General features: G+C 47.2%; 1 protein-coding gene across 1 annotated transcript in view; it reads left to right on the forward strand.

Moving 5' to 3' along the window:
* The first annotated feature begins 4192 nt into the window (after positions 1 to 4192).
* Positions 4193 to 27924, forward strand: part of LOC149433030 (cadherin-1-like) — a 36321-nt gene continuing 12589 nt past the window's right edge. Inside the window, exons 1-9 of the mRNA XM_089664734.1 lie at positions 4193 to 4501; positions 5969 to 6082; positions 7881 to 8036; positions 9583 to 9727; positions 10664 to 10839; positions 15790 to 15918; positions 17407 to 17589; positions 23126 to 23370; positions 25007 to 25149. Coding sequence (XP_089520860.1) covers positions 4193 to 4501; positions 5969 to 6082; positions 7881 to 8036; positions 9583 to 9727; positions 10664 to 10839; positions 15790 to 15918; positions 17407 to 17589; positions 23126 to 23370; positions 25007 to 25149 — 1600 coding nt within the window. The remainder of the gene's footprint in view (positions 4502 to 5968; positions 6083 to 7880; positions 8037 to 9582; positions 9728 to 10663; positions 10840 to 15789; positions 15919 to 17406; positions 17590 to 23125; positions 23371 to 25006; positions 25150 to 27924) is intronic.

A 27924-nucleotide genomic window follows, 5' to 3' on the forward strand; every position in this document is an offset into this window, starting at 1 on the left:
TTCAGTACTTCCATACCAAAGCATATTGCAGGGCGGATGCAGCAAACCTGGACAGGATTAAAGGGATACTCCCCATGAATGTGAAAGTCGCTCATCTTTGGTGACCTTTGTTGCTGCACCATTGTGAGGATCCAGCGGTGGGATTCCTGGCAGGAATTTGGAGTTGTCAGTAATGGACGGGTCTCGGCTTGTTGCGCACCTGACGTCGGGCGCGTCTCTCGCCCAGTCTTTATGGAGCTAAGAGCGCAGAGCAGCTTCAGGACGCCGACATGATTTTCATCCTCTTCAGAGAAGCCTATCCTGCCCCCACCTAACACATGGATCTTTATTTTCTCCAGCAGCTCCTCCCCCCCATTTCTTGTATCACTTGACCCTCTTTTTTTTAGATTGTAAGCTCCTAGGATTAGGGCGGAACAAAAGTGAGCGCTATGGAGTGACTTCATTACGCAAAGTGGTGTCCCCCGCAGTGCCGCTGAGCACAGAGAGTATTGGTAGCCCAGATATTAGTAAATGTCGTCCGTCTGGAAGTTCTATTTCTTGTCTTTTTGTTTTAATATTGAAAATTAACAGAGAGAAGGAAGAAATCGGCTTGTTGGGGAAATAATGGACACATGGGGGTTTATTTACTAAAGCTGGAGAGTCCAAAATCAGACTCACTTCTGCATAGAAACCAATCAGCTTCCAGGTTTCATTGCCAAAGCTTCATTGAACAAGCTGAGGTTAGAAGCTGATTGGTTTCTATGCAGAAGGGAGTCTGATTTTGGACTCTCCAGCTTTAGTAAATAAACCCCATGCAGTCGGAATAGGCTTCTGTTTTACTGATTTCCTTTAAGTGCTTTCACATGTCTTCTATCTCCATTCTATACTGTTTATGAAGAATTCAGTGCAATGGCTGCAACATATACCATAGGGCAGCGTTTGTTCTTCCAGCTGTGACAGTGACATCTACAGGAGAGTTTTGGTACTGCACTTAGTAGCTAGTGTCCTATGGCTGTTTGATATACAACATATGTGTGTGTGTGTGTGTATGTATGTATATGTGTGTTTGTATGTATATGTGTGTGTATATGTATATGTATATATATATATATATATATATATATATATATATATATATATATATATATATATACACACACACTAAATTGCCCACAGTATTGGGCGGCCTGCATTCCCACACACATGACCTGTAATGCCCCCCCAGTCTTAGTTCGTAGGGTTCAATATTGAGTTGGCCCCGCCCTTTCCACACACATGACCTTTAATGGCCCCTCAGTCTTAGTCCGTAGGGTTCAATATTGAGTTGGCCCCGCCCTTCCCACGCACATGACCTTTAATGGCCCCCCAGTCTTAGCCCGTAGGGTTCAATATTGAGTTGGCCCCGCCCTTTCCACGCACATGACATTTAATGGCCCCCCAGTCTTAGTCTGTAGGCCTCAATATTGAGTTGGCCCCGCCCTTTCCACACACATGACCTTTAATGGCCCCCCAGTCTTAGTCCGTAGGGTTCAGTATTGAGTTGGCCCCGCCCTTTGCAGCTATAACAGCTTCAACTCTTCTGGGAAGGCCGTCCACAAGGTTTAGGAGGGTGTCTATGGGAAGGTTGGACCATTCTTCCAGAAGCACATTTGTCAGGTCAGGCACTGATGTCGGGGGAGGAGGCACTGATGTCGGGGGAGGAGGCCTGGCTCACAGTCTCCGCTCTAATTCATCCCAAAGGTGTTCTATGGGGTTGAGGTCAGGACTCTGTGCAGGACAGTCAAGTTCCTCCACCCCAAACTGGCTCCTCCATGTCTTTATGGACCTTGCTTTGTGCACCGGGGGGCAGTCATGTTGGAAAAGGAAGGGGCCATCCCCAAACTCCTCCCACAAAGTTGGGGGCATGAAATTGTCCAAAATGTTGCCTTAAGAGTTCCCTTCACTGGAACTAGGGGGCCAAGCCCAACCACTGAAAAACAACCCCACACCATAATCCCCCCTCCACCAAACCTTACACTTGGCACAATGCAGTCAGGTAAGTACCGTTCTCCTGGCCACCGCCAAACCCAGACACATCCATCGGATTGCCAGACAGAGAAGCGTGATTGGTCACTCCAGAGAACACATTTCCTCTCCTCTAGAGTTTAGTGGCGGCGTGCTTTACGCCACGGCATCCGGCGCTTTGCATTGCACTTGGTGATGGAAGGCTTGGATGCAGCTGCTCGGCCATGGAAACCCATTCCATGAAGCTCTCTACACACTGTTGTTGGGCTCATCTGAAGGCCACACCAAGTTTGGAGGTCTTTAGCTATTGACTCTGCAGACAGTTGGCGACTTCTGCGCACTGTGCGCTTCAGCATGCGCTGACCCCGCCCTGTCATGTGACGTGGCCTACCACTTGGTGGCTGAGTGGCTGTTGTTCCCAGTGGCTTCCACTTTGTTATAATCCCACTAACAGTTGAGCGTGGAATATTTAGTAGCCAGGAAATGTCACGGATGGACTTATTGCCCAGGTGACCACCTATCACGGGACCACGCTTGGAGTCACTGAGCGCCTGAGAGCGACCCATTCTTTCACCAATGTTTGTAGAAGCAGTCTGCATGCCTAGGGGCTTGATTGTATACACCTGTGTCCATGGAGGGGATTGGAGCACCTGAATCACATGATATGGAGGGGATTGGAACACCTGAATCACATGATATGGAGGGGATTGGAACAACTCAATCACATGATGTGGAGGGGATTGGAACACCTGAATCACATGATTGGGAGGGGATTGGAACACCCGAATCACATGATTGGGAGGGGATTGGAACACCCGAATCATATGATATGGAGGGGATTGGAACACCTGAATCACATGATTGGGAGGGGATTGGAACACCCGAATCACATGATTGGGAGGGGATTGGAACACCTGAATCATATGATATGGAGGGGATTGGAACACCCGAATCACATGATGTGGAGGGGATTGGAACACCTGAATCACATGATGTGGAGGGGATTGGAACACCTGAATCACATGATGTGGAGGGGATTGGAGCAACTGAATCACATGATTGGGAGGGGATTGGAACACCTGAATCACATGATGTGGAGGGGACTGGAACACCCGAATCACATGATGTGGAGGGGATTGGAACACCTGAGTCACATGATATGGAGGGGATTGGAACACCTGAGTCACATGATGTGGAGGGGATTGGAACACCTGAATCACATGATGTGGAGGGGATTGGGACACCTGAATCACATGATATGGAGGGGATTGGAACACCTGAATCACATGATATGAAGGGGATTGGAACACCTGAATCACATGATATGGAGGGGATTGGAACACCTGAATCACATGATATGGAGGGGATTGGAACACCTGAATCACATGATATGGAGGGGATTGGAACACCTGTGTCCATACTTACAGTATATATACTGTGCACTACCCATACCGTGGCACTTGATGCAGGGGACACATATGAACTATGGTGCGTCCATTTTGTAAGACATCGATCTGGTATTCATTAATAACCAGGACTGCCTCGCGATGATTATTTTCGGTAGAAGGAGCTGCTAATTATTCCGCCCTTCCGGTATCAGCTCCTTGTAATTACAGCCACCTCTATGAATGGGCCGAGTTCTTGGAGAGGGAGGTGCAGGTTTCAGGTGAAAGCATTGTGTATTCATAGAATGGCTGCACGTGGCTCCGACATTCCACACATCAGCCGCATTTGCTGCTCCTTTGTTACATCGACACTTTGTTGGGTTCTATAATGAAGTCGATGACAAGGATTGTTGCTTAGATTTCTCTCCTCTCAGAATACCTCCAGAGACATCAATGGCGGCTCACGAGAAATAAAGGGTCATAGGAAATAAGTAGTTGAATTATATCGGAGGGTTTTTTTGTTTGTTGTGGATTTTTTTGGTCCTGTTGGGTAGATTTCCTTAATTTCCTGTTCTGGAGACACAACAGGAAATGAAGGCAAATCTCCCCAGAGTGAGAGCAGATGTCCCTACTGGAGCCCCCCCCCCAATGGTAATAGTTTGGGTGTCTCCTCACCTCTCTGCCCTGGTGACATACAGGCCAAATACAGAGGGGGGTCTCTCCAGCAAGAGCACAGATAGTAATAAAAGCCTGACAGAGGTCTAACCCTCTCTATCAAAAAGTAAAACAATTTTTTGGCTTTAGATATACTTTAATGTGAAAAGATGATTGCAGTTCTACACAATATTTATTTCAGTGACTTTAGTAAACATGACCTCTATGTCCTGGAGAATGAGCTCAATGTTCACGACTTTTATCTTTCAGTGGTCTTCATTACCTGCGGCCTGAAATCGAACGTTCGCTTTGAATCCAAAGACTCTCATTTTGAAGTTCAGGCTGATGGCTCCATCGTAGTCAAGGATCATCTGAGGCTTCATGGACACAGAGAGTTCGGTGTTGTGGCATTAGAGGGGAATAATGTGTTAACTGAAACCACCGTGACATTGAGGAAACACCATCCCCACCACAGACAGGTGAGTCTCCAATATCCAGGGCAGGTAGGTCGGGTTGTATGAAGGATCGGGGTCTTCCTTCCATGCTGCCCCCAATGTCTGCTCCTACCTACAGTATTACCATTGGCAGAGGACGTGCCGGACTGAACGGGGGTTATTGGTGCTGAAATGGTCATCCTGGTCTGTGTACCCCTGTGGGGTTGGGGTGTACATAGAGTCAGGGCAGCTGCAATGGGTTCTGGTTCAGTTCTACAACAATATACCCTTTACTGTGAACCTATTGTAAGGCAGAGCTGACCCAGAGAGGTGCTGGACCGTCCACACAGAACCACACAGGGGGACTACCCTGCGATACGTCTCCATGTGTCCCCTGGGGTAAGTCATGGAATCCAAGCACAGGGGACCCATGGGTCTGGAGGCATTGTACTCGGGTTCCTTTGTACAGCTATACTGTGGAGGATCCATCCAGACGTGGGAAGAGGTGGCACCAAAAATGAAGATGAAAGTGGAGGACTCACTCCGAGGCGCCTATTGTCTGTGGCTGTGCCATTGGAAGCCGTATATGAAGTGTTGTATGACCTGAGTAGATGAGATCCTATGGAAGGTCATATCTGATTGTTGATACAATAAAGCAAAAGGGACAAATGTTTTTGTACATCTCACAGCAACGTGCACTAAACGTGTTCATCTGAAGGCATCCGCCATTTTCCATGTAGCATTCCCATGCCGAGGGGACATTAACCTACATTTCAGATTGCCAGCTGGGAGGATGCTCAAGTCGTGTGCTCCCAGCCATCGAATCTGTCAGCTCAGGACCAGCAGCGGACTGACAACTCATGGGGCCCCTGGGCAATAGGAGATTATGGGGCCCCTGTGTCCTCACCCACACTCAAACCACACCCAAAAAAGCCTATGAAAGGTACCAGGGGCATCTCATGGGGCCCCCTACTGACCCCGGGCCCTTGCGCAGTGCCCGATTTCCCAAATGGTCAGTCCGCCTCTGCTCAGGACTCCACTAACAGTCAGGAATCAGTCAGCATTGTTTCTGATCATATGATCTACATAATCGCCATGACTTGGTGACCACATGAGGTTTGTTTACAAACAAACCTTGGAGGCTGCAGCCGTTGCTGTATTTCCTCCCGTGTAACAAATTTGGTTGGGGCAACAATGAAGGGTTTGTTCCACCAAAACCGCTTTGTGTTTTACAGAATTTGTTTCAGAGACTTCTGAAATATGTCCCCAAGCCTGGTCATCCCGGGGAAGATTTGTCAAGGGTTTCCACCATTGCTGCTGGGATTTCTATTTCAAGGTGGCAGGTCAGAGAGTAGGGAGCTCCAATGGGGATGTCTGGTGGCTGGAGTCCCAGAATGATCTAGGAAGAAAGCAGATGGCATGAAAAATGAAACGTCATCTTTGGGTGGATCTACTTTTATCTATACAGAGTTTTAATTGACTGATTGTGTTAATTGTTTGTGTCTTCTGCAGGCTGAACATTCACATCCATCACGTGAGCTTCGGAGACAGAAGAGAGACTGGGTCATCCCACCAATTAAATGCTCTGAAAATGAAAGGGGCCCATTTCCTAAAAAGCTCATTCAGGTACCTACAACACCCACCTTTTTCCTTCAGAATCCACCATACATTGATCACGCACAGAGTGTTCAGCATGTCTTCCTTCTGTGACAGAACTGGCCTTGAGCCACACTGGTACGCTATATGATGACCATGATACCTATGTAGGTTTCCAATATCATGGGCAATAATATGGTGTCAGCCCCACTTTACGGCTATAACAACCTTTCTGGAAAGGCTTTTATCAGGATTTTGGAGAGTCTGTGGAAAGTTGTGCCCATTCAGTAAAAATAAAATTTGTGTGGTCAGATACTGATGTTGGATGAGAAGACGCACCATCAGTGTCCCAATCCATCCCAAAGATGTTCAGTAGGGTTGAGATTGGGGCTCTGTGTAGGACACTGGGGTTCCTCCACACCAAACTGGTCATCCATGTCTTTATGGAGCCGGCTTTGTACACGGGGGACAGTCATGGGGGGGCAGAAAAGGGTCTTCACCAAACTGGTCATCCATGTCTTTATGGAGCCGGCTTTGTACACGGGGGACAGTCATGGGGGGGCAGAAAAGGGTCTTCACCAAACTGGTCATCCATGTCTTTATGGAGCCGGCTTTGTACACGGGGGACAGTCATGGGGGAACAGAAAAGGGTCTTCACCAAACTGGTCATCCATGTCTTTATGGAGCCGGCTTTGTACACGAGGGACAGTCATGGGGGGGCAGAAAAGGGTCTTCACCAAACTGTTACCACAAGGCTGGAAGAGCACAATTGTCCGCAATGTCTTTGTATGATGGAGGATTACCAGGACCCTTCTCTGGAGACACCTGAACTCCATCATTTGAAGGGGTTGTCCACATACTTTAGGCCATAGACACTCACCAGCCACTTTATTAGGTCCACCTTGCTAGTACCAAGTTGGACCCCCTTTTGCCTTCATTCTTCGTGGCATAGATCCAACAAGGTGTTGGAAACATTCCTCAGAGAATTTGGTCCATATTGACGCGACTTACTGTTGCCTTTCTATCATCTGGAACCAGTCTGCCCATTCTCCTCTGACCTCTGACCCCAACAAGGCGTTTTCCTCCACACAACTGCCACTCACTGGATATTTTCTCTGTAAACCTTAGAGATGGCTGTGAGTTACATTCCCAGGAGATCAGCAGTTTTTGAAATACTCAGACCAGCCTGTTTGGCACCCACAACTATGCCACGTTCCAAGTCACTTAAATCCCCTTTCTGATGCTTGGTTTGAACTTCAGCAAGTCGTCTTCACCACATCTAGATGCATTGAGTTGCTGCCATATGATTGGCTGATTAGCAATTTGTGTTACCAAGCAATCGAACAGGTGGACCTAATAAAGTGGCCGGTGAGTGTAATGTATTTGTGGTTAGATGTCCACAAACGTTTGTATATATAGTGAAGTCCCAGTTTAGGGACAATCCTACATATCACCCATGGGCATCAGAAAACTAGGAGAATAAAGTAGATGGGGTCACACTGGGGTGTATTTAGGTATTGTGCTGCCCTAGGCAACACAAAAATCGGGAGCTCCTCACGGAGAGAGCCTGACATTGACCAACAACACCCCTGCCCACCCCCCTGAGATAGCCTTCCACTAATACCTCCCCTGCTGCCCCCCTGAAAAAAGCCGCCCTAGTCAAATGCCTTGTTTGCCTTGTGGTAAATACACCCTTGGGGTCACATGGATAGAGCAAAATTAAGAATCCTGAAAAGGAGCCTCCACCCATATAAAGTGAACGATGGGGACTCGTGTGCCTCTATGAAACCTTCTCACTCTTCCCATTTCCCATATTGCCTCCTTCCAGGTCAAATCCAGCAGGTCAAGTGAAATTCAAGTGTTCTACAGCATCACAGGCCAAGGGGCCGACTCTCCCCCCGTGGGGACCTTTGTCATAGAGAGGACTACTGGATGGCTTAACGTGACCCGGGCACTGGACAGAGAGAAAATAGCCAGCTATACGGTAAGCAAGAATGTGATCTGGTGACCAATACTAATTACCTATGAGACCTGCCTGGCCTGTCTCTGCCCGGCCTGCTGACTCTGCCCGGCCTGCTGACTCTGCCCGGCCTGCTGACTCTGCCCGGCCTGCTGACTCTGCCCGGCCTGCCTCTGCCCGGCCTGCCTCTGCCCGGCCTGCCTCTGCCCAGCCTGCCTCTGCCCGGCCTGCTGACTCTGCCCGGCCTGCTGACTCTGCCCAGCCTGCCTCTGCCCAGCCTGCCTCTGCCCGGCCTGCTGACTCTGCCCGGCCTGCTGACTCTGCCCGGGCTGACTCTGCCCGGCCTGCTGACTCTGCCCGGCCTGCTGATTCTGCCTGGCCTGACTCTGCCCGGCCTGCTGACTCTGCCCGGCCTGCTGACTATGCCCGGCCTGTCTCTGCCCGGCCTGCCTACTCTGCCCAGTCTGCTGATTCTGCCTGGCCTGTCTCTGCCCGGCCTGTCAAATCTGCCTGGCCTGTCTCTGCCTGGCCTGCTGATTCTGCCTGGCCTGACTCTGCCCGGCCTGCTGACTCTGCCTGGCCTGACTCTGCCTGGCCTGTCTCTGCCTGGCCTGCTGACTCTGCCTGGCCTGCTGATTCTGCCTGGCCTGCTGATTCTGCCCGGCCTGCTGACTCTGCCCGGCCTGCTGACTCTGCCTGGCCTGCTGACTCTGCCTGGCCTGACTCTGCCCGGCCTGCTGACTCTGCCTGGCCTGACTCTGCCCGGCCTGTGTCATGTGTCTGACTGTTTGGCCCCGTTTTCTTTATTACATTTTTAATTCTATTAATAAATAAATATATATAAAACTTGATTTGATTAAAATGAGATCTATACTCACAAACAAAGCTGAGCTGATCTCTGAGAAAGAAGGACGCCCTTTGAAATGCGTCAGCCGAACCTTTGAGAGTCTCTCCTCTTGATGGGCTTGCACTTTAATGCTCCTTTGAGGATCTTCCCGCTTGTTTTCCTGCTTTGTTTGTGAGAATATTTCTCATTTTAATCAAATCAAGTTTTCGATTGAGGTGATGCGCAAGGTTGGTGCGCTTTCTTTCCCTTTGGAGTCCATAACGGGACGTCTCCCTCAGCAGACTGCCCTCCACATGTGACAATGGCACAGCACCACCTACAGGTTGGAGGAAGACCTACATGTGGGGTGTGCCGAGGATGTGCACAGCTCAGCATACATTCTATGCAGGACCAGTAGCGGGTGGACGTGGGCCAGGAGAACTAAAAATACAAATACTGCGAGCTCTTCCCTGCAGAAAAGACACGTTTCCTCCGCAGGAAAACAAACGTCCACCCGCTACTGGTCCACGTCCACCCGCTACTGGTCCTGCATAGACTGGTCCTGGCGCTCTTGTAATACGGGAGTTTCCTACAACGGGACGCAGTGGCTGATGTCAGATTGAGCGGTAATAGTGGGATGAAATTTCGGGGAGGTCACTGGGTGAACCGCAGGACTCCTCCCAGTTTGTGGAATACGTCAGACAAGACGATTCTAAAATAACGGATTGTTCATTCTTCTTTCAGATCTTGGTCTACGCCATCTCATCCAATGGGCAGCAAGTGGAGACCCCCATAGAGATTATTATTAAGGTGACCGATCAGAACGACAACCGTCCCATCTTCATAGAGGAGGTGTTTGTAGGCACAGTGGTCGAAGGGTCCATACCAGGTAAGTCGTCTTTTCTGGGGTTTGTAGTCCTGTCCCTATCATCCGGCTTCTGTTGGCGTTAGAATCGCTTCTTTCCCCATACAAGTCTATGGAAGTGCAAAGTCAGCCTGGTGAGGGTCCCCGACCTTCGATGTCGGAACAATCTCAGAAACATCCTAATATATTTGTAATATACGGTGTGTGTGTGGGGGGGGGGGGGGGGGGGTAGGTACCTCTTTTTTGACAGATACCCACCCCCACGTCTTCATTTCTCACCAACGAGAATTGCATTGCCCTCCCCCCACCTCTAGCTCTCAGTCTCGGGACTAGTCTCCCTGCATTGTGCCAACTCACGCATGGCTCAGTGAGGAGCTGGCTGATTCCTCTGGAGGCCACAGCTGGTGGAGGCCAAATCCAAGATGGTGGTACCGGGGGGCCCGTATTGGGGAGGAGATCCGGCTGCAGGAATACAGCGCTGGACTCCAGGGACTGCCAAGTACCAGATTATTAAACATCAGCAGATACAGCATTTGTAGCCGCTGACTTTAATTTTTTTTTAAAAAAGGGTGAAGTTCTTCTTTAAGGTGACCACACACTATACAATCTAATTGTACAATCTACTATAGATCTCCCATCAATGGTGTAGTGCATGGACCTGCCTGGTTTGATAACGATGGAATGGATTGATTGGGTAGATCCTAGGAGACTGTACAATCAGATTGGGTGTTTTATGGCCGGCATTAGATTGGATTGGCCTTTAGAAGATGACTTCCTCTGGATCCACTCCAGGTTGTCGGGGGTTCTGGGGTGGAAAGTGTTGGGTTTTCGGTGGTGGGGGATGTGCTGGATGGTCATTTGGCTTTTTCATCATATTATCTGACTTTAGTACATGCTCACTCACTGTGTGCGCTCCCTGCGGGTGGTTCCGGTATAATGTCCCGTCTCTTCTCCCTCTAGGGACTCCGGTGATGAATGTCACGGCAACAGACGCCGATGACACCGAGGACACCAATAACGGCATTCTCGCCTACTTCATCGTAAGTCAGGATCCCCAATTACCAAACAGCATGATGTTCACCATCGACCGCGCCTCCGGGCTGATCAGTGTTGTGTCCTCTGGATTGGACCGCGAGGTTTGTAGTCTTCCTATATCTTCCCCACCACCACTCACAGTCCCGGCTAACTGCCATTTCTCAGCTCCTTGTGTGTTGCTCCAGGGATGGATTCCCCATGATGTAGAACAGAATCCTTGGAAGACGCAGCTGCTAGAAAGTGGGAGATTGTATTCCGGTTCTTGCAGGAGGGAGGGAAATGCTGACAGCTCTCCTGATAGGTGGGGATGGAGAAGTCCAGTGAAGAGTACCTGTCATGGTTGGGTGGGATTCATTGTGCTCCTTCCTTCCCGCAGGTATAATAATCCATACTGAATGTACACAAATGTGACTTCCCATTCCGGGCAAAGTAACCGCTTTTCCCTTCCCCTCCCCCCTGGTTCACCCCCTATGGACCAGATCAGTTTTTACATTTCTGCTGGACCTGTTTGTTCCACAACTTTGTCATTACTTAAGAAACCATACTAAGGAAATATATCGATTTGTTTCTGAAGGACAAGCAAAGCCTTTTCTTCATGATTTTTGTTTTAAAGGAGGCCATAGGGGATGCGATTTTCTTTCCTGTAACCACGGCTTGCAGGAAAGAAAATCGCTTGATTTCCCCATCAACACAGGCAGTGGAGCTATAGGGGCTGGTTTACTAAAGGTGAATAGACTGGGCACTTTGCACCAGAAGAACGCAATGGGGTTGGTTTACTAAAGGCGAATAGACTGGGCACTTTGCAAAGTAGATTGGCTCCAGAAGTTAGTAAATAAGATAAAGATTCACTTTGCAAAGATCACCCAATCACAGGCAAGGAAAATGAAAAAACAGCATTTTTGCTTGCACCTGATTGGATGATGGAAGTCAGCAGAGCTTCCCCTCATTTACTAAGTTCTGGAGCCACTGCTCTTTGCAAAGTGCCCGGTCTATTCTTTAGTAATCAACCCCATGGTGGTGTTCCGGCAGGGAGGGGGTGCAGGGAGGGGTGCAGGGAGGGGGTGCAGGGAGCCGTAGCTGCCAGGAGAACACAATGATTACTGCTGCAGGCTATAATGCTGGCGATCGATCAAACGACTTGGTACAATCAGCCTGCCCATAGATGGATGGAATCTCCGCCTGTCTTGCTGATGATTCAATCTGTCATTGGCCGGCTTTACACAATAAAATGGAACAAAACGGAACAAAATCACTTTTTTTCTTTTTTTCTTTTTTTTGAGCAGCGTTAGTTTAAACATAAAACGTTTGTTTTATTCTGTCATTTGTCCGGCTGGAAATGAGGATTCTGCTGCAAAACATTGCGAAGTTGTTTACAAATGAAATAAAATGTTTTTTCTTCATTTCCATTTTCTGCTTTTTAAAACATGAAATGTATAAATAAATGTTAAAGGTGTAAAAATAACAAAATACAAAGAAAACAAAACGAAATGAAATATTGATGATAATAAAATAGAAAATAACAAAAACAGAACAACAGCCGGAAAATGATAATAATTGAATGGAGAATCCGAAGGTAATTAGGGCTGATTAGAGTAAAGGGCAACGCCTGAGTACCGCCATGGAGCGCAGGGGGCGTGTCTGTTTGGATCTGATTAGAGTAAAGGGCAACGCCTGAGTACCGCCATGGAGCGCAGGGGGCGTGTCTGTTTGTTTGGATCTGATTAGAGTAAACGGCAACGCCTGAGTACCGCCATGGAGCGCAGGGGGCGTGTCTGTTTGGATCTGATTAGAGTAAAGGGCAACGCCTGAGTACAGCCATGGAGCGCGGGGGGCGTGTCTGTTTGTTTGGATCTGATTAGAGGAGTCGGCAACTCCTGAGTACAGCCATGGAGCGCGGGGGGCGTGTCTGTTTGGATCTGATTAGGGTGAACGAAGGGTTAATGAGGGGTTAGACAGGAATATTTTATTTAAAAAAGCAGAACTTGTCTTTTTAATTGGCATCTGCAGATGGAAGTTCATCCCTTTGATCTGCAGATGAATGAACAGAATGATACAAAAGTAACAATATGTTACATTGTATCTTTCTATATTTCCTCTGAGGAAGTGTAAGGCCCCTTTCAGACGGGGCGGACCCATCAGCGGATCCGCCTGCTCAGTGGGGGGGGGGGGGGGTGTCTCTCCGCTGATCCCCACTGAGCAGGCAGATGACCGGTCTGTGTCCTCTCCGCTGCTGCAGAGCGGACACAGACCGCTGTCTTCTATGGGGCAGTCAGATGGAAACAGTCCGCCTGTCCATTTCCACCCGACAGCCATCCCTTCCGATCTGCCAGACGGGTGGGGAACGGATCCCCTTCTGCCGGCAGGTGTCAGTGGACGCTTGTCAACTGACACCCACTGGTCCACTGGGATGAGTTGGGGGGTCCTGGCCAACAGGCAGAGAGACTGGACGTGCTACACACGTCCTCTGTACAATGATGACACGCCCTGCAACAAGTTCAAGAAGAATTCGGGGTCTGGTGGTTTTTATGTGAATACATTGTTGCGGCGTGGACCAACTATGTACAGTTGCAAGAAAAAGTATGTGACCCCCTTGGGATTATGTGGAGTTTTGCATGAATTGGGCATAAAATGTGCTCTGAACGTCATCTAAGTCACAACAATAGAAGAACACTGTCTGCTGAACATAATACTACACAAACATTAGATGTTGCCATGGTTTAATTGCACATAACATGTAAACATTCACAGTGCAGGGAGGAAAAAGTATGTGAACCTTTGGACTTAATAACTGGTTGACCCTCCTTTGGCAGCAATAACCTCAACCAAACGTTTCCTGTAGTTGCAGATCAGACCTGCACAACGATCTGGAGTCATTTTGGACCACTCCTCTTCACAAAACTGTTTCAGTGTAGCAATATTCTTGGGATGTCTGGTGTGAATCGCTCTCTTAAGGTCATGACACAGCATTTCAATGGGGTTGAGGTCAGGACTCTGACTGGGCCACTCCAGAAGGCGTATTCTGTGCTGTTGCAGCCATTGTTTTGTTGAATGACTTGTATGCTTTGGGTCATCATTGTCCTGTTGCATCACCCATTCTCTGCAGAGCTTCAGTTGGCGGACAGATGGTCGTACGTTTTCCTGCAAAATGTCTTGATAAACTCTGGAATTCATTTTCCCATCAATGACAACAATCCGTCCAGCCCTGAGGCAGCAAAGCAGCCCCAAACCATGATGCCCCCTCCACCATGTTTCACAGTGGGGATGAGGTTTTGATGTTGGTGTGCTGTGCCTTTTTTTCTCCACACATAGTGTTGTGTGTTCTTCCCAAACAACTCAATCTTGGTTTCATCTGTCCACAGTATATTCTGCCCGTAGTGCTGTGGAACATCCAGGGGCTCTTTTGCATACTTCAAAAAAAACTGCAATCTTCTTTTTGGCCAGCAATGGCTTCCTCCGTGGTGTCCTCCCATGTACTCCATTCTTGTTTCATGTTTTCCTTATTGTAGATGTGTCAACAAAAATGTTAGTATGTGCCAGAGATTTCTGTAGGTCTTTAGCTGACACTCTGGGATTCTTCTTTACCTCATGCAGCATTCTGCGCTGGGCTCTTGCAGTCATTTTTACAGGACGACCACGCCTAGGGAGAGTAGCAACAGTGCTAAACTTTCTCCATTTGTAGACAGTCTGTCTTACCGTGGACACATGAACATCAAGGCTCAAGGAGATACTTTTGTAACCCTTTCCAGCTTCATGCAAGTCAGCAATTCTTGATCGTAGGTCTTCTGATAGCTCTTTTCTGCGAGGCATGGTTCACATCAGACAGTGCTTCTTGAAACCAGTAAACCCAAAACAGGTGTCAGCAACACATCCAATATCATCACACTGATTGGAGTCAAAGTTGGCTCACTCCTGGCTCCAATTATCTCTGGGAGAAGTCATTAAGCTAGGGCTTCACATACTTTTTCCTCCCTGCACTGTGAATGTTTACATGTTATGTGCAATTAAACCATGGCAACATCTAATATTTGTGTAGTATTATGTTCAGCAGACTGTGTTCTTCTATTGTTGTGACTTAGATGCCGTTCAGAGCACATTTTATGCCCAATTCATGCAAAACTCCATGTAATCCCAAGGGGTTCACATACTTTTTCTTGCAACTGTATATACCAGACCTGTGGGAGGAGCTAGAAGCTGTAAATAAGTGTAGGAGGGATCATGACAACAACTGCCACTTCCCCTCTACTCCAGTAATCCCCACTAGGTTCCAGATCCCCTGGCAAGTGACTACCCTGCCGCTTTGTGAACACAGGAGGTCAGCCCCTTGGCCCAGGTGCCACCCAGAGATCACTTTGCATTTTCTCAGTGAATACAAAGTATTCTCTGATTGGATGAGGTGGATTGCATGATGTCACTGCCCTGCCTCTCCACCTTGTCCAACCAGAGAATACTTTGCATTCGTTGAATGGCACATGTGTGTGGATCGCCTGACCTCTCATGTTCACAATGCATGAGGATGCAGCACAACTGGTGGAGATCACTGTAGTAGGGGTGTAGTAGCGGTGTAGTAGCTGTGTAGTAGGGGTGTAGTAGCTGTGTAGTAGGGGTGTAGTAGCTGTGTAGTAGGGGTGTAGTAGGGGTGTAGTAACAGTGTAGTAGCTGTGTAGTAGGGGTGTAGTAGGGGTGTAGTAGCTGTGTAGTAGGGGTGTAGTAGCTGTGTAGTAGGGGTGTAGTAGCTGTGTAGTAGGGGTGTAGTAGCTGTGTAGTAGGGGTGTAGTAGCTGTGTAGTAGGGGTGTAGTAGGGGTGTAGTAGCTGTGTAGTAGGGGTGTAGTAGGGGTGTAATAGCTGTGTAGTAGGGGTGTAGTAGGGGTGTAGTAGCTGTGTAGTAGCTGTGTAGTAGCTGTGTAGTAGCTGTGTAGTAGGGGTGTAGTAGGGGTGTAGTAACAGTGTAGTAGCTGTGTAGTAGCCTGTCCCTTTCCCTTGCCAAGTTTTAGTATTTCCGGTTGTATCTCGGGCACATAGTATCCATGAATGACCTTCCTCTCCCCTGCAGCTGTATCCTGTGTACACTCTGATTGTCAAGGCCACGGATCAGGAGGGTTTTGGATACGAAGCCACCGCCACAGCTGTGATCACAGTAACAGACTCCAATGACAACGCTCCGGTATTTGATCCCGCCACGGTGAGTGTGCCACGTTCTGCCTGATGTATCGCTCTGTTTTTTGGAGGTTCTGAATTGCAGATGAATGATTTCCAGGAGGATATCGGAACCCAACAACAGAAACGTCGTGTAATGTAACAATGTAACAGTCCTCGGATATTCGGCTGCATTCGTTTTCTTTTTCTTTATTAAATTATTAGCAAGAACAGAAAATTCCCGTTCAGCTCACATGGAAGGACATTTCTAGTGAGATCAACAGAAAGTACCAACAATGTTCTCTTCCTTCTGTAACCTACACCCCCCCCCCCCCGTCCCCCAATGTGAAGGAGATGAAGAGAGGATGAATGTTCGTAGTCCAGCCTGGGAGACAACCTTGGCGCCTTTCATTGGTACAGTGGAGGAGGGAGCGTAGCCACCAGGGCAGAAAGTGTAATAACTGCAGAATTGTCATGTGAAAATAAAGGGAAAAGGCATGAAAAAGAAAACTAATGCGGTCACCACCTCTAAGGACTGGTAAGCTGCAGTATAATACATGTTTTGGAGGTTTAGCTGCACGTTAATTCTTGTTGCCAGGAGCCATTTTGCCATAGTCCTGTATCCTGGGTCCGTTGTGTAGGGCTCTTAGGGCCCATTCCAACTTCCAGGTTCCTCAAATGCTGCCACATGTCCTCCTCTTGTAGTCCTTCACAGAAACGCCATTTAATATCCATTTTGTAGGGTTTCCATTGACAGAGGCCATCTTGTTATGGTCCCGTACATGGAGGCCATCTTGTTATGGTCCTGTACATGGAGGCCATCTTGTTATGGTACCGTACATGGAGGCCATCTTGTTATGGTCCCGTACATGGAGGCCATCTTGTTATGGTCCTGTACATGGAGGTCATCTTGTTATGGTCCCGTACATGGAGGCCATCTTGTTATGGTCCCTTACATGGAGGCCATCTCGTTATGGTCCCGTACATGGAGGCCATCTCGTTATGGTCCCGTACATGGAGGCCATCACGTTATGGTCCCGTACATGGAGGCCATCTCGTTATGGTCCCGTACATGGAGGCCATCTCGTTATGGTCCCGTACATGGAGGCCATCTCGTTATGGTCCCGTACATGGAGGCCATCACGTTATGGTCCCGTACATGGAGGCCATCTTGTTATGGTCCCGTACATGGAGGCCATCACGTTATGGTCCCGTACATGGAGGCCATCTTGTTATGGTCCCGTACATGGAGGCCATCTCGTTATGGTCCCGTACATGGAGGCCATCTTGTTATGGTCCCGTACATGGAGGCCATCTCGTTATGGTCCCGTACATGGAGGCCATCTTGTTATGGTCCCGTACATGGAGGCCATCTTGTTATGGTCCCGTACATGGAGGCCATCTTGTTATGGTCCCGTACATGGAGACCATCTTGTTATGGTCCTGTACACACTTTGTAGAGCCCCTGACAAATAGTTGTACATTCATGGAGGCCATTATGTTGTAGTTCTGATGTGAAATCTCCTCATTTCAGTACTTGGCGAAGGTCCCTGAGAACGCAGTGGGGTACGAGGTGACGCTGCTGACGGTCACAGATGACGACGTCCCCAACACAGACGCCTGGACAGCCGTGTATAGGATTGTTAAAGGCAACGAAGGAAACCAATTTGGCATCACTACCACCCCGGACAACATGGGGAGGCTGACCACTGTGAAGGTGAGCCGACTGTCCTTCTGTAGAGCCGGACTCAGGAATCAGCCGAATACTTTCATCTCCATCGATTCCTGAGATGTACACAACGACTCCGCACAGCCAACCTGGAGATCCAACTTTTACTCCATTTATATCATACAACTAGGTCTTGTCCCTCAGAGTATAGTTCTGTATAGTTGGGGTTCTGGTTGGGATTATTTCTATGGGTATATTTGGGGTTCTGGTTGGGATTATTTCTATGGGTATAGTTGGGGTTCTGGTTGGGATTATTTCTATGGGTATAGTTTGGGTTCTGGTTGGGATTATTTCTATGGGTATAGTTGGGGTTCTGGTTGGGAATATTTCTATGGGTATAGTTGGGGTTCTGGTTGGGAATATTTCTATGGGTATAGTTGAGGTTCTGGTTGGGATTATTTCTATGGGTATAGTTGGGGTTCTGGTTGGGAATATTTCTATGGGTATAGTTGGGGTTCTGGTTGGGTATATTTCTATGGGTATAGTTGGGGTTCTGGTTGGGAATATTTCTATGGGTATAGTTGGGGGTTCTGGTTGGGTATATTTCTATGGGTATAGTTGGGGATCTGGTTGGGTATATTTCTATGGGTATAGTTGGGGATCTGGTTGGGTATATTTCTATGGGTATAGTTGGGGTTCTGGTTGGGTATATTTCTATGGGTATAGTTGGGGTTCTGGTTGGGTATATTTCTATGGGTATAGTTGGGGTTCTGGTTGGGTATATTTCTATGGGTATAGTTGGGGATCTGGTTGGGTATATTTCTATGGGTATAGTTGGGGATCTGGTTGGGTATATTTCTATGGGTATAGTTGGGGTTCTGGTTGGGTATATTTCTATGGGTATAGTTGGGGATCTGGTTGGGTATATTTCTATGGGTATAGTTGGGGTTCTGGTTGGGTATATTTCTATGGGTATAGTTGGGGTTCTGGTTGGGTATATTTCTATGGGTATAGTTGGGGATCTGGTTGGGTATATTTCTATGGGTATAGTTGGGGTTCTGGTTGGGTATATTTCTATGAGTATAGTTGGGGTTCTGGTTGGGAATATTTCTATGGGTATAGTTGGGGGTTCTGGTTGGGTATATTTCTATGGGTATAGTTGGGGATCTGGTTGGGTATATTTCTATGGGTATAGTTGGGGTTCTGGTTGGGTATATTTCTATGGGTATAGTTGGGGTTCTGGTTGGGTATATTTCTATGGGTATAGTTGGGGTTCTGGTTGGGTATATTTCTATGGGTATAGTTGGGGTTCTGGTTGGGTATATTTCTATGGGTATAGTTGGGGTTCTGGTTGGGTATATTTCTATGGGTATAGTTGGGGATCTGGTTGGGTATATTTCTATGGGTATAGTTGGGGTTCTGGTTGGGATTATTTCTATGGGTATAGTTGGGGTTCTGGTTGGGATTATTTCTATGGGTATAGTTGGGGTTCTGGTTGGGAATATTTATATGGGTATAGTTGGGGTTCTGGTTGGGTATATTTCTATGGGTATAGTTGGGGTTCTGGTTGGGAATATTTCTATGGGTATAGTTGGGGTTCTGGTTGGGTATATTTCTATGGGTATAGTTGGGGTTCTGGTTGGGTATATTTCTATGGGTATAGTTGGGGTTCTGGTTGGGAATATTTCTATGGGTATAGTTGGGGTTCTGGTTGGGTATATTTCTATGGGTATAGTTGGGGTTCTGGTTGGGTATATTTCTATGGGTATAGTTGGGGTTGTGGTTGGGTATATTTCTATGGGTATAGTTGGGGTTCTGGTTGGGAATATTTCTATGGGTATAGTTGGGGTTCTGGTTGGGTATATTTCTATGGGTATAGTTGGGGTTGTGGTTGGGTATATTTCTATGGGTATAGTTGGGGTTCTGGTTGGGTATATTTCAATGGGTATAGTTGGGGTTCTGGTTGGGTATATTTCTATGGGTATAGTTGGGGTTCTGGTTGGGTATATTTCTATGGGTATAGTTGGGGTTCTGGTTGGGATTATTTCTATGGGTATAGTTGGGGTTCTGGTTGGGTATATTTCTATGGGTATAGTTGGGGTTCTGGTTGGGTATATTTCTATGGGTATAGTTGGGGTTCTGGTTGGGTATATTTCTATGGGTATAGTTGGGGTTCTGGTTGGGTATATTTCTATGGGTATAGTTGGGGTTCTGGTTGGGAATATTTCTATGGGTATAGTTGGGGTTCTGGTTGGGTATATTTCTATGGGTATAGTTGGGGTTCTGGTTGGGTATATTTCTATGGGTATAGTTGGGGTTCTGGTTGGGTATATTTCTATGGGTATAGTTGGGGTTCTGGTTGGGAATATTTCTATGGGTATAGTTGGGGTTCTGGTTGGGAATATTTCTATGGGTATAGTTGGGGTTCTGGTTGGGTATATTTCTATGGGTATAGTTGGGGTTCTGGTTGGGTATATTTCTATGGGTATAGTTGGGATTCTGGTTGGGTATATTTCTGTGGGTATAGTTGGGGTTCTGGTTTGGAATATTTCTATGGGTATAGTTGGGGTTCTGGTTGGGTATATTTCTATGGGTATAGTTGGGGTTCTGGTTGGGATTATTTCTATGGGTATAGTTGGGGTTTTGGTTGGGATTATTTCTATGGGTATAGTTGGGGTTTTGGTTGGGTATATTTCTGTGGGTATAGTTGGGGTTCTGGTTGGGATTATTTCTATGGGTATAGTTGGGGTTCTGGTTGGGTATATTTCTATGGGTATAGTTGGGGTTCTGGTTGGGTATATTTCTATGGGTATAGTTGGGGTTCTGGTTGGGTATATTTCTATGGGTATAGTTGGGGTTCTGGTTGGGAATATTTCTATGGGTATAGTTGGGGTTCTGGTTGGGTATATTTCTATGGGTATAGTTGGGGTTCTGGTTGGGTATATTTCTATGGGTATAGTTGGGGTTCTGGTTGGGTATATTTCTGTGGGTATAGTTGGGGTTCTGGTTTGGAATATTTCTATGGGTATAGTTGGGGTTCTGGTTGGGTATATTTCTATGGGTATAGTTGGGGTTCTGGTTGGGATTATTTCTATGGGTATAGTTGGGGTTCTGGTTGGGAATATTTATATGGGTATAGTTGGGGTTTTGGTTGGGATTATTTCTATGGGTATAGTTGGGGTTTTGGTTGGGTATATTTCTGTGGGTATAGTTGGGGTTCTGGTTGGGATTATTTCTATGGGTATAGTTGGGGTTCTGGTTGGGTATATTTCTATGGGTATAGTTGGGGTTCTGGTTGGGTATATTTCTATGGGTATAGTTGGGGTTCTGGTTGGGTATATTTCTATGGGTATAGTTGGGGTTCTGGTTGGGAATATTTCTATGGGTATAGTTGGGGTTCTGGTTGGGTATATTTCTATGGGTATAGTTGGGGTTCTGGTTGGGTATATTTCTATGGGTATAGTTGGGGTTCTGGTTGGGTATATTTCTGTGGGTATAGTTGGGGTTCTGGTTTGGAATATTTCTATGGGTATAGTTGGGGTTCTGGTTGGGTATATTTCTGTGGGTATAGTTGGGGTTCTGGTTGGGTATATTTCTATGGGTATAGTCGGGGTTCTGGTTGGGTATATTTCTATGGGTATAGTTGGGGTTCTGGTTGGGTATATTTCTATGGGTATAGTTGGGGTTCTGGATGGGTATATTTCTATGGGTATAGTTGGGGTTCTGGTTGGGTATATTTCTATGGGTATAGTTGGGGTTCTGGTTGGGTATATTTCTATGGGTATAGTTGGGGTTCTGGTTGGGATTATTTCTATGGGTATAGTTGGGGTTCTGGTTGGGTATATTTCTATGGGTATAGTTGGGGTTTTGGTTGGGTATATTTCTATGGGTATAGTTGGGGTTCTGGTTGGGATTATTTCTATGGGTATAGTTGGGGTTCTGGTTGGGTATATTTCTATGGGTATAGTTGGGGTTCTGGTTGGGTATATTTCTATGGGTATAGTTGGGGTTCTGGTTGGGTATATTTCTATGGGTATAGTTGGGGTTCTGGTTGGGAATATTTCTATGGGTATAGTTGGGGTTCTGGTTGGGTATATTTCTATGGGTATAGTTGGGGTTCTGGTTGGGTATATTTCTATGGGTATAGTTGGGATTCTGGTTGGGTATATTTCTGTGGGTATAGTTGGGGTTCTGGTTTGGAATATTTCTATGGGTATAGTTGGGGTTCTGGTTGGGTATATTTCTATGGGTATAGTTGGGGTTCTGGTTGGGATTATTTCTATGGGTATAGTTGGGGTTTTGGTTGGGATTATTTCTATGGGTATAGTTGGGGTTTTGGTTGGGTATATTTCTATGGGTATAGTTGGGGTTCTGGTTGGGATTATTTCTATGGGTATAGTTGGGGTTCTGGTTGGGTATATTTCTATGGGTATAGTTGGGGTTCTGGTTGGGTATATTTCTATGGGTATAGTTGGGGTTCTGGTTGGGTATATTTCTATGGGTATAGTTGGGGTTCTGGTTGGGAATATTTCTATGGGTATAGTTGGGGTTCTGGTTGGGTATATTTCTATGGGTATAGTTGGGGTTCTGGTTGGGTATATTTCTATGGGTATAGTTGGGGTTCTGGTTGGGTATATTTCTGTGGGTATAGTTGGGGTTCTGGTTTGGAATATTTCTATGGGTATAGTTGGGGTTCTGGTTGGGTATATTTCTGTGGGTATAGTTGGGGTTCTGGTTGGGTATATTTCTATGGGTATAGTCGGGGTTCTGGTTGGGTATATTTCTATGGGTATAGTTGGGGTTCTGGTTGGGTATATTTCTATGGGTATAGTTGGGGTTCTGGATGGGTATATTTCTATGGGTATAGTTGGGGTTCTGGTTGGGTATATTTCTATGGGTATAGTTGGGGTTCTGGTTGGGTATATTTCTATGGGTATAGTCGGGGTTCTGGTTGGGTATATTTCTATGGGTATAGTTGGGGTTCTGGTTGGGTATATTTCTATGGGTATAGTTGGGGTTCTGGTTGGGTATATTTCTATGGGTATAGTTGGGGTTCTGGATGGGTATATTTCTATGGGTATAGTTGGGGTTCTGGTTGGGTATATTTCTATGGGTATAGTTGGGGTTCTGGTTGGGTATATTTCTATGGGTATAGTTGGGGTTCTGGTTGGGTATATTTCTATGGGTATAGTTGGGGTTCTGGTTGGGTATATTTCTATGGGTATAGTTGGGGTTCTGGTTGGGTATATTTCTATGGGTATAGTTGGGGTTCTGGTTGGGTATAGTTGGGGTTCTGGTTGGGTATATTTCTATGGGTATAGTTGGGGTTCTGGTTGGGTATATTTCTATGGGTATAGTTGGGGTTCTGGTTGGGTATAGTTGGGGTTCTGGTTGGGTATATTTCTATGGGTCCAGACATGCCGAACTGCATTAGAAAATGAACAAAAATAAAACAATCACTGTGCTGCACATCTAAGCAGGAAGCAGAGCCCGCCTATGTAATGAGCAGTGATAATAATCGATGCATTAGATCGAGCTGCTCCAATTCTGGAGAATCTAACCAATCATTTCCTCCTGATTGCAGGAACTGGACTTTGAAACGAAGAGACAATACATCCTGTTGGTTGTGGCCACCAACAAAGCCAACTTTACTGTCCGGCTGACAACTTCAACCGCCACCGTGACAGTGGATGTGGAGGATCTGAATGAGGCTCCGGTCTTCGTACCGCCAGTGAAGGAGGTCACTGTCTCGGAGGATCTGCCGAGCGGCCAAGAGGTGGCGTCCTACACGGCTCAGGACCCCGACAAGGCGCAGATTCAAAAGATCACGTGAGTGGTGATTGTAGGATTTCTGTTACTAGAACCCGACATCCTTCTACATCCACATCCATCCATCCTTCATATCTCTACATCCACATCCATCATCCTTCATATCTCTACATCCACATCCATCATCCTTCCTATTTCTACATCCATCATCCTTCATATATCTACATCCACATCCATCATATATCTACATCTACATCCATCATCCTTCATATCTCTACATCCACATCCATCATCCTTCATATATCTACATCTACATCCATCATCCTTCATATCTCTACATCCATCATCCTTCATATTTCTACATCTACATCCATCATCCTTCATATCTCTACATCCACATCCATCATCCTTCATATTTCTACATCTACATCCGTCATCCTTCATATCTCTACATCTACATCCGTCATCCTTCATATCTCTACATCTACATCCATCGTCCTTCCTATTTCTACATCCACATCCGTCATCCTTCATATTTCTACATCCACATCCATCATCCTTCCTATTTCTACATCCACATCCATCATCCTTCATATATCTACATCTATATCCATCATCCTTCATATATCTACATCCACATCCATCATCCTTCCTATTTCTACATCCGTCATTCTTCATGTTTCTACATCTACATCCGTCATCCTTCATATTTCTACATCCACATCCATCATCTTTCATATTTCTACATCCACATCCATCATCCTTCCTATTTCTACATCTACATCCGTCATCCTTCATATTTCTACATCTACATCCATCATCCTTCCTATTTCTACATCTACATCCGTCATCCTTCATCTTTCTACATCTACATCCATCATCCTTCCTATTTCTACATCTACATCCGTCATCCTTCATCTTTCTACATCTACATCCATCATCCTTCCTATTTCTACATCTACATCCATCATCCTTCACATTTCTACATCCATCATCCTTCATGTTTCTACATCTACATCCGTCATCCTTCATATTTCTACATCCACATCCGTCATCCTTCCTATTTCTACATCCGTCATCCTTCCTATTTCTACATCTACATCCGTCATCCTTCATATTTCTACATCCGTCATCCTTCACATTTCTACATCTTCCCAGATATAAAGTGCCGGCCACACAGCTCAGCCAAGAGCTTGGCAAAGCCACAGTTGGTGACGCTGGTGGGACGTATCTGTGAGCCCAACAAGGACCACCACCAGCCAAAATGGTTTGTTTTGTTTTGGATGGAGCAGGAAAGGGTTGGAGCCTCTGTCGGGTTTTCATTGCTTTGTCCCGGTTGATGTCCTCTCTCTGCCTCCTCAATGGGGTCAACAAAACAAAACCAAAAACACTTTTATTAGAGTGAAGGCCTGAAAATTCTGCCGTTCTTTGTATTGCTCTCCTTCCTGTCCCGGAGACTCCCGCACTCCCCCATTTCTTCTCTGAGCCTCACAGGAAGGGAACCTCTTCCTGGCTTTTACCACTTTATCAAAGAAAAGTCCTTTGTCCCGTTTTACATTTGCAGATTGTTGGATGCGACAGATTTAGTCCGATCGATCGTCTTGCCTGTAATCTGTGATAAAGCGATCAGTGAAATATATCCGACCCCAAAGCTTAGACGTTGGTGATGATGAACTTTCTAAATGTTTTCCTGCAGCTATAAGATGGGCAATGACCCGGCCGGGTGGCTCAGCGTGAACCCGGAGAATGGAATCATCACAGGAAACGGACAGTTGGATCGGGAGTCCGTGTTTGTGAAGAACGACACTTATAGAGCCATCATCTTGGCTGTGGACAATGGTGAGTCTCCGAGGTCTCTGGACGATCGTTTGGGGATTTGTATGTTATGTGGTCGGGACAAATGACATACAAGGGAGCACACGGCTTCATGGCAGAGGGGGGATGGTAAAGGTGGTGGCATCAGATCATCACTTGGAGGTACTTTCACCCTCTCCATATGTCTGGGTGACCATTGTCACTGGGATGGGAGGTGATGGGAGATCCACAGGACTACATCAGCCATGGGAGGTCTTATCACAGCAGCCTGGGGCCGGCCATTCACACCACAACCAGAACAAGTCCTGATCTGACACATTGACTTCATCACAATTCTACATTCCCAGAAATATATTATAAAGGGCAGAACTTCTCTTCAGATGCTCCTCTTACTGCACTCTAATGTGGCCTTCCTCAACCAGAGGAACCCAGGAAATAACTTTCCGGTCTCAGAGAACCCCTGATAATGACCATATCTACAACTCCGGATACATCAGTGTGATGGTCAATGGGGAGGATGTCCCTTACATTGGGGGTCAGTGGGAAGAATGTCCCTTACATTGGGGGTCAGTGGGAAGAACGTCCCTTACATTGGGGGTCAGTGGGAAGAATGTCCCTTACATTGGGGGTCAGTGGGAAGAATGTCCCTTACATTGGGGATCAGTGGGAAGAATGCCCCTTACATTGGGGGGTCAGTGGGAAGAATGTCCCTTACATTGGGGGGTCAGTGGGGAGGATGTCCCTTACATTGGGGGTCAGTGGGAAGAATGTCCCTTACATTGGGGGTCAGTGGGAAGAATGTCCCTTACATTGGGGATCAGTGGGAAGAATGCCCCTTACATTGGGGGGTCAGTGGGAAGAATGTCCCTTACATTGGGGGGTCAGTGGGGAGGATGTCCCTTACATTGGGGGTCAGTGGGAAGAATGTCCCTTACATTGGAGGTCAGTGGGAAGAATGTCCCTTACATTGGGGATCAGTGGGAAGAATGCCCCTTACATTGGGGGGTCAGTGGGAAGAATGTCCCTTACATTGGGGGGTCAGTGGGGAGGATGTCCCTTACATTGGGGGTCAGTGGGAAGAATGTCCCTTACATTGGTGGTCAATGGGAAGAATTTCCCTTACATTGGGGGGTCAGTGGGGAGGATGTCCCTTACATTGGGTGTCAGTGGGAAGAATGTCCCTTACATTGGGGGGTCAGTGGGAAGAATGTCCCTTACATTGGGGGTCAGCGGGAAGAATGTCCCTTACATTGGGGGTCAGTGGGAAGAATGTCCCTTACATTGGTGGTCAGTGGGAAGAATGTCCCTTACATTGGGGGGTCAGTGGGAAGAATGTCCCTTACATTGGGGGGTCAGTGGGAAGAATGTCCCTTACATTGGGGGTCAGTGGGAAGAATGTCCCTTACATTGGGGGTCAGTGGGAAGAATGTCCCTTACATTGGTGATCAGTGGGAAGAATGTCCCTTACATTGGGGGTCAGTGGGAAGAATGTCCCTTACATTGGGGGGTCAGTGGGAAGAATGTCCCTTACATTGATGATCAGTGGGAAGAATGTCCCTTACATTGGGGGTCAGTGGGAAGAATGTCCCTTACATTGGGGGTCAGTGGGAAGAATGTCCCTTACATGGGGGGGTCAGTGGGAAGAATGTCCCTTACATTGGGGGTCAGTGGGAAGAATGTCCCTTACATTGGGGGGTCAGGGGGAAGAATGTCCCTTGCATTGGGGGTCAGTGGGAAGAATGTCCCTTACATTGGGGGTCAGTGGGAAGAATGTCCCTTACATTGGGGGGTCAGGGGGAAGAATGTCCCTTACATTGGGGGTCAGTGGGAAGAATGTCCCTTACATTGGTGATCAGTGGGAAGAACGTCCCTTACATTGGGGGTCAGTGGGAAGAACGTCCCTTACATTGGGGGTCAGTGGGAAGAATGTCCCTTACATTGGTGATCAGTGGGAAGAATGTCCCTTACATTGGGGGTCAGTGGGAAGAATGTCCCTTACATTGGGGGTCAGTGGGGGGAAGAACGTCCCTTACATTGGGGGTCAGTGGGGGGGAAGAACGTCCCTTACATTGGGGGTCAGTGGGGGGAAGAACGTCCCTTACATTGGGGGTCAGTGGGGGGAAGAATGTCCCTTACATTGGGGGTCAGTGGGGGGAAGAATGTCCCTTACATTGGGGGTCAGTGGGAAGAATGTCCCTTACATTGGGGGGGTCAGTGGGAAGAATGTCCCTTACATTGGGGGGGTCAGTGGGAAGAATGTCCCTTACATTGGGGGTCAGTGGGAAGAATGTCCCTTACATTGGGGGTCAGTGGGAAGAATGTCCCTTACATGGGAGGTCAGTGGGAAGAATGTCCCTTACATTGGGGGGGTCAGTGGGAAGAATGTCCCTTACATTGGGGGTCAGTGGGAAGAATGTCCCTTACATTGGTGGTCAGTGGGAAGAATGTCCCTTACATTGGGGGTCAGTGGGAAGAACGTCCCTTACATTGGGGGATCAGTGGGAAGAATGTCCCTTACATTGGGGGTCAGTGGGAAGAATGTCCCTTACATGGGGGGTCAGTGGGAAGAATGTCCCTTACATTGGGTGGGGTCAGTGGGAAGAATGTCCCTTACATTGGGGGGGGTCAGTGGGAAGAATGTCCCTTACATTGGGGGTCAGTGGGAAGAATGTCCCTTACATTGGGGGTCAGTGGGAAGAATGTCCCTTACATTGGGGGGGGTCAGTGGGAAGAATGTCCCTTACATTGGGGGTCAGTGGGAAGAATGTCCCTTACATTGGGGGTCAGTGGGAAGAATGT

Source organism: Staurois parvus, unplaced genomic scaffold, assembly GCF_062004578.1.
Source record: "Staurois parvus isolate SC_StPar_1 unplaced genomic scaffold, SC_StPar_1.0 ptg002015l, whole genome shotgun sequence".
Classification (NCBI taxonomy): domain Eukaryota; kingdom Metazoa; phylum Chordata; class Amphibia; order Anura; family Ranidae; genus Staurois; species Staurois parvus.